At 41.4% G+C, this 20,521-nt stretch overlaps 2 protein-coding genes across 2 annotated transcripts; both read right to left on the bottom strand.

Annotated features, from left to right (window-relative positions):
* Positions 1-1,378: 1,378 nt before the first annotated feature.
* Positions 1,379-8,089, bottom strand: LOC102295636 (E3 ubiquitin-protein ligase znrf2). The gene is made up of 4 exons (XM_005940867.3): positions 7,321-8,089; positions 5,789-5,884; positions 4,480-4,585; positions 1,379-2,386 (listed from the first exon to the last, which is right to left on the bottom strand). Exons 1-4 carry the CDS (start codon positions 7,625-7,627, stop codon positions 2,329-2,331), a joined length of 567 nt encoding a protein of 188 aa, XP_005940929.1. The 5' UTR covers positions 7,628-8,089; the 3' UTR covers positions 1,379-2,328.
* Positions 8,090-8,870: 781 nt separating this feature from the next.
* mturn (maturin, neural progenitor differentiation regulator homolog (Xenopus)) lies at positions 8,871-17,100 on the bottom strand. The gene is made up of 3 exons (XM_005940865.3): positions 16,546-17,100; positions 12,238-12,360; positions 8,871-10,313 (listed from the first exon to the last, which is right to left on the bottom strand). Exons 1-3 carry the CDS (start codon positions 16,702-16,704, stop codon positions 10,206-10,208), a joined length of 390 nt encoding a protein of 129 aa, XP_005940927.1. The 5' UTR covers positions 16,705-17,100; the 3' UTR covers positions 8,871-10,205.
* Between the last annotated feature and the right edge of the window lie 3,421 nt (positions 17,101-20,521).

Genomic DNA, 20,521 nt, shown 5'->3' with positions numbered 1-20,521 from the left:
TTGGTCTTTACCAGTGATTGTAGAAGACAGGTTTATACTGTGGTTACACTGAAAAACATTACACAGTTACAGGTCCCTGCACAAAAGTACTTTCAGACAAATAAGGTTCAGATGAGCTTCATTTAAGGTGATTTACCCAGTGAAACATTTCTATAAAGGTTTGAGAATGACATAGTACTGTGGGCTAATTACTGAAACTTGTTCCCATCTATTTTGGTCTTATCTTGATATCTTGATGCATGCTCAATCATCCGGGTAAGTAAATCCCAAAGGCTGCTTCTGTGTATCTGGACGTAGCGTTTTCAGTGGGAGAAACATTTCATCACTCATCCAAGTGACTTCTTCAGTCTCAGCTGACTGCAGGATTCCCCAATCTTATAAACAGTTCATTGTATAACGACTGAAACTAGCACCACTGAAGGGACAATGGGTGGGAGGTCAGTTCCTTGATCATTAATATGCAAACAACTACTGATCAAAGACCACTGATCAATGGCCATGAGTAGAGAGTTGATAGAGAGCTGAGACTGAAGAAGTCACTTGGATGAGTGACGAAATGTTTCTCCCACTGAAAACTCTACGTCCAGATGAACAGAATCAACCTTTGGGATCTATTTTTGGTCCTTTCATTTTACACATGGGCTGTGAAAAGGTGTTTGTGTTTCATAGTTGATAACATTTTATTAGATTTAATTTTTATTATTATAGTAACATTACATTTGGTTACTGTTTAATGTGACTAAGGCACAGCTGCATTTTATCTACTTTATTACATCATATCAAATGCTCCTCCTTGAAAATGTATCCAAAAGTTGATTGTAACACAAGTATAAACCATTAACTCACCGAATGTGTTTGATTGAACTTAGATCGATAGATAGAAGTATACATGCATACAGTAGTATGTGGATTTGTTTTTTGGACTCACGTAAGGAGACTTTCAGGATTCCTAGAACTTTGTTTTAAAGCTGTCTAATCTTGGTGGAGGTAAACTACTATCATCAGCAAGTATTGTCATATTTTAATTTGTTGTCCTTTGCCCTCATATGAAAATACCTTCTCTGGCACGCATACATTTCATTACTAAACACTCTGTAACCAATGAAAAGATTGCAAGTCCTCAGACAAACAAATAACTCCTGGCTCTTCATGCCTCTGCTCACTGACTTCTAAACAGGTATCACACATCATCCCTGCATTTTTGCAGCTGCTAGTTTTAGTACTTACTGTCAAAAGTAATGGTGCCATTAAGATTTTAATTTTTCTCAACAATTAAAACAACAAAATAATGTTTGCGGGATAAACTGCAGATGTTATGTAATACCTTTGCGTGATTGTAAGTAAGTACAGCTGTCGGTTGGAAAGAATGCAAACTTCACACTTTATACGACTTTTTAATTGGAGGACGAGTGTAAAGACACAAATGTACATTAACAGTTCTCATGCAGGAAAAAGGCACAAAGACAAAACATTTATTGTTGTGCAACTCATCACAGTACAAACAGAAAGAACATTGACCGAAAAGGTTCAAAGGTTATAGAAAAACTTTCCAGTCTATCACATAGCAGCACATTATGGCACTCTTTTAGAGAGAGAGAGAGAGAGAGAGAGAGAGAGAGAGCGAGCATGAATCACCATCAGATATGTTACAACCCAACTTTAAAAAACAAAACAAAACAAAAAACCCACAACTAAACTACGCAATCACAGTAATGTGGTTCTAAATGGCCGAGTGGTAATCGTCCAACTATTTCACGTTAGACTGCTTGGTCTATGACACATGATTGTTTACCAAACAATATCAACAGCCTATTTTGCAATAACATTGAAATCTGCTTCCTTACGTCAACACTGCAATCATCCCTTAAAGCTGATAAAGACATTTTTCTCCTCCCCAGTCCCTGTGGCTGCTTTTCATATTGCACAACATCAGCCTTCTCATCGTCTCTCTCCACAGTCTGTTGGCCTCCGTCCCTCCTGAAGAGAGATGTCGGTCTTAGAAGTCCTCTCCTATAAAAACCACGCCCAGCTCAACAAAAAAAAACAAATCAAAAACACAGCCCAGCTCATGAATCTTCTTTAGGCCAGTAGGTGACACGAGGGATGTCACATATTTTGAAATGACTCCACCGGTGCGGCTCCTTGAACATTTCACTTCACCTAAGGAGGCATATCCAAAGTCCATGAGGCAATGTGAAAACTGCACACAATAATGTCTTATAATCCCTGAGGAGCGCTGATGCGTGACTGGAAAAGACAGTGTTGGGATGAGGTCAGGGCACACAGTCGATCCCAGTGATGTACTGTGGTAGTGGACATTTGCAGCTCCTAGTCGCTGGGATGTTCCGGGCAGGAGCGATTCACCTCAAACCACGCGTCTATACACCTGCAACAGTAACAAGGAGGCTTGATTCAAACGGAGCTGGAAACATATTTAGTGTTTGTGAACACAACAAATGGAACCAGCTCGAAGTAAAAAAAAAAAAAAAACCCAAAATATTTTTATGTATATTTTAATTTGTATATTTTTTAAGTTAAAAATGGAAAATAAAATATTATCACAACAGTTATGAAGAACTTATTCACTTATGCCAATGTGCTTGTGTATCGTTTTGTTCCTCTCACTGATTATTATTTTTAGGATCTATATAGAAAAGCTGTAATTCTTGTTCTTAGAACCAATGAGGTTAATGTAAATATTATGCTTGTTTCAACTCCACATTTTTATTCTGGGACTCCTCTAGTGTATCTTGGCATTGCTCCCAGTCAAAACACTTGGCTTTATCTCAGATTGTTATGCGGCCCCCTAGTCCAGCCTCTGCATGGAACAGCTCATGCTATCCCCAGGCTTCCTTCAGGCCCCACTTCACTAAAATTTTTCCCGATTGGTCACCTTCTGAAAGCCTGCAGAGGGGACAGCACCCAGTCGCTGTTGGCACTGTTTATTCCTCTCGCTGGCTTAAAGGTTCCTAAACAAAACTGTAGCACTACTAACTAAATTCCCATTCCTGATTGGGAATGGGGCTTTCTCACGACCTTCTGTACACGTTTGAGCCCAGATCTGATCTGAGCACCTGCACCAACAAAGGGAACAGCAGGATCTCTCTGTACATATTACAGCCTTTACATGCTAACTGTGGGACATACATAGCTCTACAGCTGATGATAGGTGTCCATCTAAGAAAAGTGCTAACATTCAGATTAAAAAGAAAAGAGCCTGTTGTTAGGAAATGTCAATATGAAATAGTGAAAACATTTGTATAGTGTTTCCTTGTAACATCTGCTTTTTGAATGCTTTATTAATGCATTAAATGCTTATAAAACCACCAAAGCGGACTGATCAGTGAGGGATATTCTGCTAAGGTTGGTGGCAAGTTAGCATCATTTTGTTCGAAAAGTGAAAAACAGCTAGCCTGGTTTTAGTCCAACCTAACAAAAGAACACACACAACGCACACCAAAACAACCGCACTGAGACCCGTGGAGGTCCACTTCCAAACAAACTCCACAGCGGTTAGTTTATGGTGTGATCCCAGCAAACTACAAGGTGTATGCTGCAGGTTTGAGTTAAATGCTTTCTTGTAGCCAGGTAGGATTTGCATTCTGGGATGCTGCAAGGTACCATAAATGTCCAAAATACACAAACGCAGGGTTTGGGTTAGCAACTAGCTGTGAAATTAATGTAAATTCTTCATGTTATCCACAAGACCACAACACAGCACCTTCTTCCAGTATTTACTATTCTTGCTCCAGACCTTTTTGTTGTGATGTATTTTAGTTCAGAGTTTGCTTTGAGTTTTTCTTTGTGAAAACAAACCAAACCACAGGAAAAAGCTACAAGTTTCCAAACTTATCAACTGATTTGGATCAGATCGAACGAACTATAGGTGCAGGAACCAGACTAGCTGCAAGTAATAGTTTCATAATTTTATGATTTCTGCGAGAAAACTAAGAATGCTTTCCATTTACAGGATCTTTTTCTTTTAATCTGACAGGTTCAAACTTGTCGGTGCTATATAATCAAATAGACCAGGTAATGGTAAAAGCTAGAAAGAAAGAAAAATTAAGATTACACTATCTTATCTTAAAGATTAGAAGCAGGGTGAAATTGCTTGACTGGCTGCTAGCCACTATTACGTAACTACTTATGTCTTAGTTTTTTGAAATTGCATAGACAATAAGAGGTGCAGTATTTTACAGGATGCATTAAAGTTTCACAGCCTGTTTTTAAACTGCTTTCTGTATTTTTTTTCTAAGCTGGCTTTACATTAATGTAGTCTATAGGTTTAAACATGAGTGCTTTATTATCTTCCCATCTAACAACAACAACAACAACAACAAATGGCCTTTTGAGCATTAATTGGTATGTTTATTTATATTGTGCATATACGTACTACAGGTTTAAAATTAACTGTATGCATTAGTCAAAGTATTTCCAGCTGATTCTGTTTATCTGTGTGTGTTTGTGCACATTAGCTACCCTTTATGGTAGATGCAGAGGCAAGGCAGTCTGGCAATGGTGTCTCCTTGCTCCAGCTCGTCTAAACAGATGGCACATTCCCCAGAGTCTCTGGACAGGATGTCCTCTGAGAAAGACAATACAAACACAGACCAAATGAGCAAAAAGCTGCCTCGCACACCAAATCGAATCTTCACTTCACCGAATCCCGCACAACCATCTGTTTAACCTTTGATACCAGAATACCTGCTATCATCTGTGTGGAAATGTGCTGCTTTTTGGGCTGAATGTAATTTCACTTTTTATTCTCCAGTTCCTCTGTATGAAAATGTGAAGGTGTAGTTTAATAATGGAGGCGAAAACTAAACACCAGTACATTACAGCTTTTTGCACCAAAAAAATTGCTACTTACACAGTAATGACCATTACAATACTTATATTTCAGTGGTTTCTAATGTCAGAATTAAAAATGAGGAAAAATAACGACAAACAAGATAAAGCTTAGACATCACATGATGATTACATTTCTAAAATTGAAAAATATTTTGACATTTATTCGAGGAAAATTGATATTTTGATTCTAGCTATTTTTCGATCTATCATTAGGATTATCTCAGCATTTATAATTGTCGCAAAATGAAACTGAAAAAAAAAACAACTGAAGACAACGTGGGAGAAACACCCTTCAACCATGTTACGAATGTTGGCGTGGCATAGGTTGTCCACCAGGGGGCACTCTAATACTTGAAACGGGACAATTATCCGAGAGGCGTTGGGCAAGGGAAAACAAGTAATTGGCGACTTGTAAAAATAAAGCAAGATTATTTTTAAATTGCATTGTCATTTTGTCTTTGTAAGAACTTAAAACAAAAGAAACAACAAATATTATGGAAATCTTTTTGTGTGCCTATTTATCGGGATTTTAAATCACCAAATATCGGCATTGGTCTGACAGTCTTATCAGTCAGGCTCTAGTGCTTATATTTATAGTACAAAAAGATTTATTTTAAAAAGGTAAAAACAGGGGCACTGGTTTAGCTCAGTGGGCTTTTAGGCGACCATACGCTGTATGGTTTCCACCGTAAATATCAGTTAGCTGTAACCACAGAAGCCAGAGCCGTTACAGTAACCTTTAGAACAGCTGTACATCAGTGCAGCAGGTTGAGACCTTAAACGACTACAGCATTTTATTACAATGTAGAATTGCTACATTACTTAAGGACACAATTTTAATGATCTTGCTTTGTCACGTGCAGTTTCATTTAATAATTAGCAGTGGGCAACAAAATAACAGTCTTGAAGACGTTCAGGATCTCCCCCTCAGTCTTACTGTTGTAGGTGAGGCGCGTCTTGCTGAAACACATGAGCAGGTGCTTCTCGATTTCATCCGACGCCATGAACTTGGAGCAAACGGGACAGTGGAAGCCTGGAGGGGAAAAAACGCAAAGAGAAAACATTAAGGGACCCTGATGTGGCAGTGCACCGCTCATAACCTCATATTGATATGTACACATGGCAGGACGTGGGACTGTTGGCTTGTGCTTAATCTTGTGACCTACGGGACCTTTTGACTGCACGAACTCAAATCTCCCATAAACTAACAATCTGCTTACCTCACACAGTTTGCAGATGTCACTGCAGCGCTGCAAACTTACGGCAAGCGCACACTTAAACACGGATGTGATCTTTACTGCAAAAGCATCTATAAAACATGCGATTGGCCGATCGCTTGCTTCCTTCTGACCCCCTGTATCTGCACAGCTGTACAAAGATTAATAGGCCAAGAACCGCTCGACGTTAGATAAGCTCACCTCCAGGCCTGAGATAAAGTCTCAGACCTGCAGAGTTCCAGTCACGTGGTTCTCGTGAGTGAAGATTATTGATGGTGCGATTAATGATTACATTTCCTCATCGGGGGAATTATATGCCGGTAAGGAAAAAGGAAGAGAAGAGGGCAGGAACACAGCTGGATATGGAGATCATGTCACAACTTTTTAGGCCTCTAACAAAAAACCTAGAAAACTCAATTCAACCTGTGCTTAAACAGCTTTTGAGCTGTCAGCAACACTGGTGTTTAAAGGCTCTCTGAATGTTATGTTATGTTAGTTTGACTCCCGCTTTTGTTGCAGGTTGGGCCCAGTGAGACACCCCTTCAGTTGAGAAACAGCAAGACCTGCGGATTCAGGAAGTTTGTTGTGTGTGTGTGTGCAAGTGTGTGTTTCTGTCAAGCAATATGTAACCAGCAGGAAGCTCTTATCTGCTGACCTACATAGTGCACTACTCTTCCCTCTCATAGCTAGAGTGACAAAACAGGCTGGTGTTGCAAAACAAAGAAGCAGTAGAAGAAGAAAGAGCCCCCCCAACAAAAAAGAAAAAGAAAAAAAAAGAAAGCGTGGTGCAGCAGAGCCACCTGTGGCTGGAATAAAAGTGCAGAAGTGCAAAACAAAGGGCTCAGTCATCAGACGGCCTTAACCATATGCCAGGTATCGCATGTCAAATGGAAAAATAATAAGTAACTCTGACACCAAAATTACACATACAACTTTGGAGATGAAACTGAGAAATAATGATAGGGTACTTTACATTAAATAGAAATTTAAGTCATAATAACGTAGCTCGGATATGCAGCGTGGGCAGTTGTGTGCTGCAGGATTTTAAATGTTGATTAGAATCGTTAGAATAATGAGTGGTAATATCAGAGAAGGCGAAATGCACTGCATAAAACGATATTAAAGCTATACTGACACTGCGGAAGTGCACCTCGAGTACAAAGAGGAAATCAGTGCATTAAAAATCCAAGTGTGCACTGAGCAATAATGGGCCTGGGCTCTCCAGGTGTACTTTTATAAATTTGCGCCTTACCCCCGAGCAGGCGTGAGGACAGTTCGGCCGGCAGGGACCCTATAAGCAGCCGGTGTCCCTCTGGGGGCAGCTGGCCCTCATCGTCACCATCTGTGCCGTCGAGGCTCTGGTTGCCGCCGGCCGGTATGTTGAGCCCAGAATTTGTTGGCCCTCCACTCGTGAACCGGATTCTTGGGCCATCGGGTCCATTTGTGTACCTGAACCCCGCAAACCTTTCTCCTCTGCTGGAATTTCCAGATGGAAGATCGGAGCTGGAATAAGCTCGAGTTCTGCTGTCAAACACAGGGCTGCTCTGCTTGGCCCCCATACTGCCGCAAGTTTTAGGGGTTTTGTTTGTCAGTGCGTTTTTCTTTCTTAAAGAAGTTTTTTTTAGCCACGACACATGATCACAGCGAGCCCCGGAGAGTCGAAAACAACAAAGGAAATGCAGCCAAACAAGTATGCAGCGATACAGCCGAGGTTATTCAACATGTCAAAGTTTCACAGTGCGCACTGTGCGTAAAGTGCGCACTCACTGACGCAAAACTTCCTTTCCAAAGGTTCTTTTTTTCTTTTTCTTCTTCGTTTCAAAGTCCTCCCCCTTTGTTCCAACAACAGATGTATTTAAAAAAAAGAGAGAGAAAATCTCTTAAGTAACAAGGTTTGTGTTTCTTCGCTTTAGCCGAGAACACACGCACAAGCGTTGACCCCAAAGCTCGTCTGGTTTCAAGTTTGTTTTTGTGTTCAACTGTGGTGTCTGGAAAGAAAAATATAAGCAGGGATTTCCCTCCTCTTCCGGTAAGCCAACGCTGTCAGCCGTAATCAACTCCACCGAACACAGTACGTTTTCTTTCAAAGTAAAAGCATCCAATTGTTCAATTTGACAGATAGTGATTCCTTTTATTATTTACTCTATGAAGGTTGTACACAAGTTGTGTGCCACGCTTTGCAGCAGCTTAATTTATTACATGAAGTTGAGTGACACACAACTGACCCAATAAGAAGTACAGTACCTGCCGTCAAAGGGGGAATTACCAGGATTGTAACTACTGAATTTTATTGCTGCGTGTATTTTTGCTGGAAATTTCACTTCTAGGGGTATTATTTTGAAAAGTAGCATTTTACTGTCATAGTTTGTCCAGCTGATGTTAGATTTTAAACAATTTCATTCACTGTTGAGCAGTTTTTGTGGGTAAGCTCATATTTTCCTCCTATGTGAAATCTTAACCAGAAAAATACACAAACCTGCCTCTATAACTGTTACAAATACTCAAATGTATCCTATAAATGTGCACGTGGTGACAAGACAGAAAAAGGCACCTTTGCAATGACTTCTGTGCTTTTAATTTGAATACTAAACCACTACTTCCTGTCAGCGAATCCTTTTTCAGTCCGAAGCTTAACTCGGCCCTGAGTGGCTGCGTGACGTCAACCCCAGTAACACCAGCAGGCCTTTGGCACAGCAGCAGGTCACCAGTCCACGCTGATATGAAATGCCCTCCATATTTGGTGCTTTGTCTTTCATTAACTCGTGGCGTTTGAGATTAAAGAAAAAAACAGCTGTCGGGACACTCTGTTCACACTGTTTATTGACCAGTTTCACACACATGAGGACAAACAAAAGATACACTGAATGAGGAACGCCCAGGCAACAAAGAAGACAAAACTGTACAAGCAAAAAAAAGTAAATGGGCAAAAGGTCTGAAAGAGTCTTGCATGTAGATCTAGTGGTTGAAGGCAGCTGTGGGTGGGCGTGGGTGGCCTGATGCGTTGCAGTGCATCAGGTGTGACACTACAATACTGAGGTTAGAAAGTAACAAGGCTAAGCTGAGGGTGGCTAACAACAAATATGTTCCCCCTTCCCTGTGATACCACTCAGGGGTCTGGGTGTGTGCCCTTATTACATTTATGATGATGTACAAGCTTTAAAGAAGGTATCTCCTCAGATGCTGCCAAGAAAAGAGGGCAAAGTGTGAACCACCAACAACCAGGAAGACTACTGGATACAAGAACTTGGAAGGGGGCAGTCTGGGACACCCAGTCTGGGTAAGGGCTTATCAAGCTGCAGCATGGGTCATAGCTGTGACGCTCATACCATAATTACATGATTAAAACATCCTCATAAAGTGACTTGAAAGTCCTTTGAGGTGTGCTGCATTTGGAAACATTAACACAAACACACCTTGGGGATGGGGGGGGGAAGGTTCCATGCTACTGTAAAGCTGCACACTTTGATTTCCACGCGAGGAGCGACTGTAAAACGTCTTTAAAACGGTTTCCTATATGACTTCTCTAAGCGTGTGTTTAAAACAGGGAAGGGTCTGAGAGCCGTTTTTCAGTTCCCTCCCTCTTTCCCTCCATGAGGTGGAAAATGAACTTTGCTAGAGCGCCGATTGCCTCATGTTGCCACAAACCGTTAGTTTTCACCCCTGCGTATGTCAGGTAAAGAAAGCAGGCTATCTGCAACATTCATCTCCCCGTTTGAGAGGGGGTTGGTGGTGGGGGGGAGTGGGTATTGCGGTAACATCTGACTGTATTCCTGCGTAAGAAACAGCTGAGGCTGATGTAATACTGCTGTGCTGTGGAACTTTAACTAACCAGATGGTGAATGATTGAGATACTTGCATTGTACATGGCTACTGCTCACGTAGCCTCCAAATTTTTGTGTAAGTGTGTTCATTTTATTTTGAGAGGCGAAGGGGAGGGGGCTGAAAAAAAGTGCCGCAGCGTGCACTCTTTGGGAAGCAAAGCCACTGAGACATTCAAGAACATGGCGGTGCAATTTTTTTTGTTTTGTTTTGTTTTTTTGTTTTTTTTAAAGCAAGTTCACTTTAAATATGTACGAATGTGTGTCATTAGGTGATTGGGCTTAATGTGTTGAGGCCTGGGCTTCTCCTTGGGCATTATCACTGCTGGCTGACCCCCATCTGCTGGTGGTCGGGCCCGGGTTCCCCCTCCATGTCAGCGTGGTAATGCTCAAAACTGTCGTCCTCTAAGTCTGGGAGACCCAGCAGCTAACAGAGACAGGGAGGAAGAGAATGCAGTGTTAGACCATGAAGTGTGTTTACGTTGTCTCTCTCTCTTTTTTGCTAACTAACATCACAAAGCAAACAAACTCAGTGTCTTTCAGAAGAAGCCTTTATGTCAGCGGTCTAGTTTCTCTCTCTTCCACTAAATAAACAATCCTTCCAATTCTGCTCAGTTATTCCTTGATTCACTGCTGAAAAACACACCTTGCAGTGGGAGCGTTATATAATATGATACCCTTATCACGTCTGTGCAGTTACAGCCAGAAGGCAGTGAGCTCAGTTTAGCATAAAGACTGGAAACAGCAGGAACAGCCCAACTCTACCTCGAAACAAGTAACACATTATGTGAAGCTTTTTTTTGGAAACATTTTTCATTTCTTTGACTTTTTCTCCAGTTTTGACTTGATACAAAACGCCTTTTTCTCTTGTGTAACTTACTATCATCTAAATGTGTCTCCAAGCCTCACCAGTTTCAGGTTTGTATATTTATTTATTAACATTGATTAAAATATTATAAAATTAAACATTTTCATGCAGTTTTTTTTACATACACTGTTTAAAAAAAGGCAAAAAATGTCCTGGTAATATTCTGCTAGTACATTATCCATTTTTTTACGCAGGCTTCCATAAATGGTAAATGTTAAATTCAATGTGTGGAATAAAATACCTGAAAATATTCGTAAAAAATTAAAACGGTACATTGTACTGTACCTTTACAGATATTCTTACTGTGTAAGTACGGTGTAAAGCGTTAAATTTAGCGACAGCTGTTCAAATGAAATTCACCTGATTGATATACACTCAGTTTAATCCAAATTTATTTTCTTTCATGATTAATTATTTGAATAAATCTTTGATTTGATATATTTCAGATGCATTTTACACAAAATTATTGCTTCACATTTGTGACGGCAAAGAAGCGCTGTCGCTAAGAGTAGTGAAACTTGCAATACTTAAGTAAATAGATAAATGGATTTTTGTTTTTGTGATGATAACCTCCAAGCAGTAACAGCCCGATCCGGCGGGGAGGTGTGGGAAGCCAGATCGGGCGCCCCCCTTCCAGCTCTCCTATCTTGTCCCTCTTGTCTTACTTCTCTCCATCACCTTTTCTATCCCTTTGAAGAAGTTAGGCTCTATAAATGCTAAAGAGTTAAGTATTATTTCTCAGTTGCAGTGAATAGATAGGATAAAATAAACTGTAGGAAACTAAAAAGAAGAAAGAATAAGACAAATAACAATTTCACATAAACCAGTGACACACTCCTGATCAACCCTGGCAGGGCCTCCTTGGATGAGGGTGTCTAGTGATAACGGCCGAAACACCCGATGAATCCAAGGTCCACTACTGACGATGTGTCCCAAATCTTAATACGATAACCTAGATCAGATCTCTAATCCCCCCCAAAAAATAGCAGGTTAGCTTGGGTAAAAGACCGAAAGTTGAGGCACACAACGATGTGTGCTGCTGGTAAAGTTTCTGGGCTGCCTTTCCTCATAACAGCCATCCCTCAAGATTCTCACCATTTAAAGCAAAGCAGTATTAGGGACTACAACATCTAGTCCTTTTACTGAATGATTTTTAAAAACTGATTACTGCTTGTTACACCTTTTAAATATGTTATTTACCAAAAAACTGCTTCAGATTTACATTTGGGGAAATAAAGATCATTTCTCTTATTCCTGAGAGACAAGAAAATTGCACAAATGCACAAAATCCTCGAGTGATAAACAAGCCAACAGTGAAATGTCTGATTTCTAAGAGTATGTGTTGTGATGATTTTGAGAGAGAACAGAATTTTTCAGGACTGCAAAAGACGCAGCAAACAGAGCCGTGGCTGATGCAGTGTGTTGGGTACAAAAACCAAAAGTGAAACGCGACCCCGGGAACATCCCCGCTTCTGTTCCTTACAGGCCTGAAGGATGTGAAGACTTTCTCCAGCACCTCCAGCAGAGTCTTCTTCCCGCAGGATGAGATGTAGTCCTGGGCCAGCTGGAGGAAGGGAAGGCAGTCCTCGCTCTCACTCCACACATGCTGCACACACAGATCATGAAAATCTTTCAATTTCTGTCCATGCACTTTAAACACAATAGAGCACATGATGTAACAGTGTCACACTTCCTCCACTGGTGTAGCCTCATGTGGGCTGTACACAACTTAATTAATGGATAAGTGAGCAAAACTGAGTCACAGGAGATTCAGCACAGGAAAAAAAAAACAGAGCAACGCAACTAAATCTGAGAAAGACATGTTGTCATGATCTTTGTGTTGATACACGGTCTGTTGTTTTAATCCTCAGTGTTTCTTTTGCTTTTTGGGGGGATTTTTACTTCCTCACACTGCTTCAGTAATGTTGAGGTTCAGACTTTACATCATGGCCTATTTTGTGTTTTACCGCATGGTCAGTGTGTTTGGGATCAGTGCCATGCTTCAGATATGTTTTACATACAGTTTAGTTGGTATTTTATGTTAAATAAAAATCTCACTGTGCTTTTTTGTTTTCACAGTTCCATCAGTTTTGACAAGATCCCAAACACCACTGGCTGAAATGATGCACCACATCATGACGGAGCCTCCACCGTGTTTCACAGATGGCCGCAGACGCTCACTGTTGTGCCGCTCTCATGACCTCCTCCAGGCTGCTAGCAACAAACTGCCGAAAGATGCCATTTAAAATTGGTTCTTTGCTAAGTGTCCTGTCACATGTAGGCGTGACACTGGTTTGTCCTTTGAGTTAGGTTCTGTTTTTGATGCTCAGTGTTAAAAACATACCTCTGAAAATGAAACACGGACTGGACTGAAAGTGAGTAAAAAAGCAGCTGAGGTCCAAAGAAATCCTGGAGAACTGCTACTCAAGATCACATTAAAACATTTTTGGCTCCTAAAAAGCAAAATGTAATCAGACGAGGGTGGCTTGAGGCTTTTGTACAGAATTCTTGAGATCAGACTACTACACAATTCCCATCTCTGTGAATTAGATACAATCCTCTTAGACAATAAAATGGTAAATGGCCTGCATTTGTATAGTGCTTTTCTAGTCCCTAAGGACCCCAAAGCGCTTCACACTACATTCAGTCATTCACCCATTCACACACACATTCACACACTGGCAATGGCAAGCTACAATAAAGACAATAACTGCCTTACATTGTCTGTATTTTAGGTCAAAACGCACAAACCACAGGTGCAGTTTCGAGTCGGGATCAGTTTACAGCGTGGGCTGACAGTTTAGGCACACCTCAATGGAAATGGAAGCGAGTGTGTTTATGGTCAGCACAAAAGCACGGTGAATTATCACCATGTAAATCTGATACATCAGATGTACGAGTTCCACGCTGATTAAAATCAGCTTCCTCATGAGCACATACTGTCGGCCACCTCAAAGCCTTTACAGGAATTGTTAGATAAATACTGATGACAAAGCCCATTGGAGCTGCTCTATTTGGCTCATGTTTATAGTTATAGTTTAATTAGAGTCTAAAGGCCACTGTGTTAAGTTATGTATTAGGCAATGTCGTCCGCTAAACCAAATCAAATGTGCAGAATGACATGGCAAAAAAGGAGCAGATGCAAAACAAACACAAAAAGTTGTTTTACATGCAGCCGTGAGGCTTTGTTGGTTGGTTGGTTATTGCAGCATTTGTGGTACAGTGATCATCGTTATCCTAACATCCTGGGGAAAAAGACAATGAAATTTAATCTCAGTTGAAAACTGAAATCCCTTGAGTGCTCTTACTTCATTATACTGCGTCATCCGTTGATTAGTCCCTTAAAGTCTCATCAAAAACTATCTTAATGTCATCACTGCTGATGATTCAGTGAAAATTCAAGATAAGAACTGCAAGAGTCAAGAGAGCGAGCGATTCATGTGAAATGGTGCGAAACAGCCCAGGAGGGGGAATGGGGGGGGCGGGGGGGCTTGGAAAATTAGTAAACACGCAAACGGTCTTCAGCTCCGACTTTCCTGGGAATGCGCTCCACTTCAACCCCGATGGACGGACTCTCACGTCAGCCAGCGTCTCCACTGAAACAGCTGACCCCACCTACCAAGCACAGCTGTGTGCGTGACTCTGTAATTGATTGCACGGCAGCTACAGCTCTGATAAGCAGAGGGGCGTCTGTGGAGTCACGTGGAACGTTCAATTGTTCTTGTTTTTCAGGCAGCTTGAAGCCACAACGGCGTGACTGTGGATTGCGTAAAAAACAAACACGTAGTGTTATCATATCCAGGAGGGAAATTACAGGGAAGGCTGATCGTTATGTATTTAGGCCTATGTGTGCATGTGTGCCTTGTTGGGTGTGTCTGTGTGTGCCTGTGTGTGTGTGTGTGTGTGTGTGTGTGTGTGTGGTGTGTGTGTGTGTGTGTGTGTGTGTGGTGTGGAGAGTGTGTGGGGAGAGGAGGAGAATAGAGCAAAAAGCAGCATGTGGAGGACGTCCTGCTCATAGCAGTATTGAATCGCGGGGGAGAGGTAACTGATCTCAAGAGTCCTGCAGAGAGACAGAGAGTTATTTCAAGACTTATTTAAATGTGCATAGCAGACGGTGAACTGTTAGCGTGTGTGTGTGTGTGTGTGTGTGTGTGTGTGTGTGTGTGTGTTGGTGTGGGTGTGTGTGTGTGTGTGTGTGTGTGTGTGTGTGTGTGTGTGTTAAAAACAGAGACAGAGTGGCAGGCCTGCAGCAGTTGGCGAGCACCAGATTAAAAAGCTGTAGAAAACTGTGAGCTGAGAGAGAAACAGAGAGAAAAAAGGAAGTTGGTGCTAAAAGACATCGAGTCACATGATGCATTTAAGCACCTGCGCTTTATGTGTGTCTGTGTGTGTCAGAGAGACTGGGTAATTAATTGTGCAGCAGCTATAAACGTCACAGTTTCTTCACGCACAGCTATGGAAAACCCCGGCTCTAATGCTGCTCTCCTGTCTGCAGGATAGTCCAGACGATGCTTGCAAACACACACAACGCAGACAGGGACATAATGTGATATTGACCGAGCAGACGCCCTGGCTCCTGGGTCATCACCATCTGCTCCCCGCCCTGTTGGCCCCTGTCACTGAGCAGGAGGAGCGAGGAGGGCGGGCCTGGCCTCTCGGGCTTTAGGACTCATAACGCCACCACTGCAGCACACTGATATATGATACAGCTATGCTTCAAGACAGCATGTGGCAGATCACAGCAGCGCTGGAGCTACAAAGACACTGAGCTCACAGCATAGCTGCAGTGTGGTTGGAGGTTTGGGGCTTTTAATGAGCCCATCTAGTTTCTTTAGAGTGGTTAGTGCACGCTGTTTTTAAAGCAGAGTCTCTTGTTTAGCAGGGGCGTATCCAGGATTTTTTAAAATGTGGTGGCTAGGGGGCCAAACAAGTCACGGCGGCCCCATCAAAAAATGGCAGTTGCTTCGAAGCACAAGATTCAACTGCAAAGAAACTGAGCTAAAAATTTCTCACTCTTGTCTTATTTTTAAGTTCACTTTTGAAAAGTAAAGAAGAGAAGGAAGGATGGGTGGTTCTTCAACCACGCCCCTTTTATTTAGGACCTTTTCAGGGAAAACACCAGGAATCAGTGTTTCATTGCAGTCACAGCTGTTTGAATTATCTTCTAAGGAGGCACATTTAGTCAAAGTAAATCAAGTGTTAGAAATAAAACGTCAACTGGTAAACTTTGCCGTCTCTAGACAAACATTTCTAATAAGAGTAGGCTTAATCTGAAACCCAGCAGCAATAACTCTTTCAAAATAAAGGCATGATGGCAAAAATGTAAAATATTTTTTGCATTTGTGACAACAAGCACTGGCCTTTAAAGTTTTTCAAGTAATAAAATTGCCTTCAAATAAGGGGAAAACATAAACGCTCGAAATAGGAAGCTTTTATTTTTATTTCTAAATCAATTTCAATTTAGAAATAAAAATGAACTGTTTAGTGTCGCAAAATCCACATGATGGCGACGGCTTTTATTATGAAAGTCATAAGGCTTTCCTGTTTTGTGCCCATAGCAGAGTTGATTATATGCTGGATAAATAAGCAACATATACACTTTGAGGGGAAAGAAGGGCGGTTGGAGGAGGGGTGGGTGAGGTGCACCCAAACTGAAATGACATCATCCCCTCCTCTCCTCTCCCACATCCATCAGCTAGAAAACCCGGGCCGAACGCACCTCCAGCCGAACCTCGACACACCTAGGAGAGAGCGCGCAGAGACGAGGCCTTGCAGGAGATCGAGCACTTACAAAGCTGTCGGTGCCGCCGGGACACAGCACGTAGAAAGAGACGCCGGGCTCTGCGTAAAAGTCCAGCCGCCTCTCGTCGTCCTCCTCGGCGAAGATGAGGTCGAAGGGGTTACCGGAGCACCACTTCTCCGCCGCCTCCACCAGATGCTTGAACTCCATCCTCTGTTATCCGCTCTGCGGTGTCCCTGGTGTCTCTGTCTCTTTGGCCGTCGCGGCGATGATGCTCAAGACGCAAAATAGGCCTAACAGCTGATTTGCCCGCAGCATCAGCAGCCTCCACTATACCGCATCTCCCTCAGTGCGCCTTCTGCATGGCCCGGGAATAAAGATAACGCTGTTGGCGCACACAGCCTAGCGGGGTCTGGCGCTCATCCGTGCTCAGAACCCCATTCCTCTCTTCCTCCTCACGTTATGAAATCAGCCCTTCGGTCGCATGCATGCATACGCAGGAGGACGCTGGAGAAAACGCGATGACGACGAGTGGAGCCGGGCAGCCGTCCATAACGGAGACGCTATAAGCCTAACCCTAACTTTCTCACTGCTGGCACAGGAGGATGACAACGCCAGCGAAGCGTTTAACCTGCTCTCATCACCCACAGAGCTGAGATCATGCGACAGCCTGCAAGTCCTGTCATACTTCCATATGAAAGAGTGTGAGGTCATCATATATTAATGGGCCATTGCTGCCATGACACAGTTACTGGTTTCTAGTGTGCAAGCAATAAAAACACAGACACACACACATTTTCTCCGGTTTTCCATCCAAACAGACTTCCAATTTTCGACATTATGCCAACTGCATCTCTTCTGAAGGCCACCTGATGTGACCGAAAGCACGTGAGCGCCCGTCATCTTAAAACGGGGTCAATTGTTAGATTTATGTCCCACCATGAAGTGGTATGTCCTCCCGAGACCCAGCCTATTCATTTATGTCCTCTGTAATGGACATTTGTTTTTGGGTCTATATTTTTTGACTTATTTGAGCTACCGTACCAGGTCCTGATATTGATGCTCAATAGTGAGTTCAGGTGGCCTGTTTTAGCTCCAAAGAGGCAGGAAATCACAAGTTAAACTGAAAAATGCTTTATTTAAATAATGGAAATAGCTCACCTGATACAGACTCAATGCTGACTCATTTTTGCATTAAAAATGATTAAGCCATAATTATCACATTTGTTCATTTCACAATATCTGTTTTAGACAAAGGGAACTGTATGTGTCAGTCAAACTCAAAAAGAGCCACAAAATAAATAACCTGTTAAAAGTCAGCATGTCTTAGTAAGCACTGATCTTGCTATAATAATAAGCTGAAATAAGCACTATATCAGCTTTACTGGCAGCCAAAATAAGTGTAAAATATTTCCAAACTGTTCCATTTTCTTCTCTGTTTACTGATGACCCTTAAAAACTATACTGGCATGTAGCCCACACAGTACTGGGAACCACTCTTCTGCATAAACAGTGTGTCTACAGTGTTTCCATTAATCCAGCCCGCTTCCATTAGTGCCCCCCGCCGCCCAGTCTGACTCTGCCTGCTCCACGGAGTCCTCACCAACAGGGGGCGAGCGACACCCGTGGAACCAGTAACTGTTGTACCTCCCATAATGGGCTATGTCAAGTTGGAACGGGTCTAAGAGGAAGTCTGTTTGAGATAAAAGAATAATATTGGGGAAATTTGGTAGATTGCGACAAAAAACAATTATTTATATTTGTTTTAAAATTGACATGACCGAATATTATCAGCACATGGCTTACTTCAAATCCCACCTGTAGCATCCTGCTAATCTGATTCAGTCAGTAATGTTAAATAAATACAAAACATGTTCAGTGATAAACTAATATTACAGTATGGGGATGTATCTGCAGGGTGTGGTTTGAAAGAATAAGTGAATAATAATAAATGAATAGATATAACACCACTGGATTACTGCAGATCATATCAGTGGGAATGTAACTTTCCTACACTGACTCTACTTGATATAGATTGTTTATTCAAATTCAAATATCCAGCAGATCATTTTAAAAATAAGTATTCCTCCAGTCATAACCATAAATCAATTAATAAAATAATTAAATTATATAAAAAAAAATAGGGATAAAAACATTTAAAGATAGCAGAGGATAAAAGACTGTGGCAGTACCAGAAGTGTGAGTGAGAGAAGATGATTTGAGGGCTGCAAAGGTCCGCCCGGACTGCAGCATGGTGAGGAGAGCATTCTGCTCCTCTACCCAACCAGTAGGCTGTGGCGAGGGTGTCTAATCTAACTATCAATTCAAATACTGTACTTTGTACTCTGTATCATTTGTTCAGTGCCTGGTCTTTGTAGATCAGTTGTGTTATGACAAGCCAGGGATTTTAAACATATTTTATTTCATGGGCAAAGGTGAGCAGATCAATCCAAATATTAATAGTATCAATAACAATGCTGGTTTTGGATCGATACTTTGTTTCTATCCTCTAAGTTCACTGAATTGTGTGAAGTCACTTTTTTGTGAATTAAAACATATACCATATATAAAAATATACATATAACGGTATATATATCTACATGGTATCTCAAAGTCTTTTTGTGTTGACTGTCAGGTCTATTTTATTCATAGCTTATAGCACATGTAAACAACATACGTTGTGCTTTAGGGACAGGTACATTTACATATCAGGTCTCCAAAAATAAACAGTTTCAAAATGCATAAAACGCTGAAAGGTGTGTTTTTATTGTGTTAACTCGTTATTGTAGAATCACAGTGATTTAGTAGACATTAAAGTGTGTTCAGAATTTGCAAACTTCTGATGAGTCATAAATCATGATACACTGCTAAGCTGTCTTTAAAGATGAAAAGTATCAGTATCTGTATTGTTATCAGCAATACTGGCCCTATATTTACTTAGTATTACATAGTATTACTCTGTAGTATGAATGGCAATAGGGAACGTCTTTAAAGACGTGTAATTCTGGTAATTACCAGAAGAAAAAGCTGCTAAACGAATTAAAATACATTTAAAAGGTAAAGTATTTATGCCGTCCTTTGCATTTTCCAAAGCCGTCCAGTAGTCCGAAATGAAGTCTTTGCTTGGCTAATTCTGGCCCCCAGGCCTCATGTTTGCCCGGGTTATAGACTAAGCTACAGAGATGGGAAGTAACGCGTTACTGTAATCTGATTACTTTTTCAGGTAACGAGTAAGGTAAGGGATTACTATTGCAAAATAATTAGATTACCGTTACTTTTTTTGCTTGATGCATAAAGTTAAAAGACTAAAACTAATAAAACAAGTTTTAAAAAAGGACTTTTCCATTTGATTACATTTTGTATGATGAATTATGCAGAAAAAGTAGAATTGGGCTGAAAGATCTATCGCTTTATTACCTATTCAGGTTGTAAATCGTGTTTTTAAAAAGTAACTAAGTAATTAATTACTTTTGAAAATAAGTAATCAGTAATGTAACAGGATTACTTTTTGGGGGGAAGTAATCGGTAATTAGTTACTGATTACTTTTTTCAAGTAACTTGACCAACACTGCTAAGCTACCCACCGCTATAGATCCTAAGTAATTAAAATGACCAACAGCTGTAAAGCGTGACTCACACGTCAGTAAAATTCCCCAACTGGTACTTATGGCCAATGATCAGTGGTCAATGGCTGTATCCCAATTAAGGATCTGCAGCCTTATGGGCCGCATTTTAAGGCCGATTATGTCGCAGCGACGCGACGAAGGTTGTCCCAATTCAAAGGCTGCTCGAATTGCGGCCCTCAAATGCGTCCTTCATTTCCCTGAATTTTAAGGATGTGGCGGTGTAGACTTCGTGGCCCAACATATCCCAGAATGCATAGCGCGGCGCGTGGGTGTGGATAATTTTGCCGAAAAAAAACGGCGGATGAGGGGCGCCCGAAGAGTAAACTTTAAGTAAGTACTGAATATTATGTCACTTATTTATGTGCAAATGTTTAATAACAAGAACATTAAAACATTACTGT

The sequence above is a fragment of the Haplochromis burtoni genome, unplaced genomic scaffold (genome assembly GCF_018398535.1).
Source record: "Haplochromis burtoni strain Fernald_Lab_line unplaced genomic scaffold, NCSU_Asbu1 Contig_297, whole genome shotgun sequence".
Lineage (NCBI taxonomy): Eukaryota > Metazoa > Chordata > Actinopteri > Cichliformes > Cichlidae > Haplochromis > Haplochromis burtoni.
This window is presented reverse-complemented; position numbering and strand designations above follow the sequence as displayed.

Excerpts from the sequence above, each read along its gene's own strand:
- LOC102295636 (XM_005940867.3), bottom strand. The coding sequence starts at position 7,627 with ATGGGGGCCAAGCAGAGCAGCCCTGTGTTTGACAGCAGAACTCGAGCT. Across the intron at positions 5,885-7,320 it reads GTCCTCACGCCTGCTCGGGG|GCTTCCACTGTCCCGTTTGC; the intron begins GTAAGGCGCAAA and ends TTTCCCCTCCAG. Across the intron at positions 2,387-4,479 it reads CTCTGCATCTACCATAAAGG|GTGTATAGACGCGTGGTTTG; the intron begins GTAGCTAATGTG and ends TTACTGTTGCAG.
- mturn (XM_005940865.3), bottom strand. The coding sequence starts at position 16,704 with ATGGAGTTCAAGCATCTGGTGGAGGCGGCGGAGAAGTGGTGCTCCGGT. Across the intron at positions 12,361-16,545 it reads CCGGCGGCACCGACAGCTTT|CATGTGTGGAGTGAGAGCGA; the intron begins GTAAGTGCTCGA and ends CTGTGTGTGCAG. Across the intron at positions 10,314-12,237 it reads TCTTCACATCCTTCAGGCCT|CTGCTGGGTCTCCCAGACTT; the intron begins GTAAGGAACAGA and ends TGTCTCTGTTAG.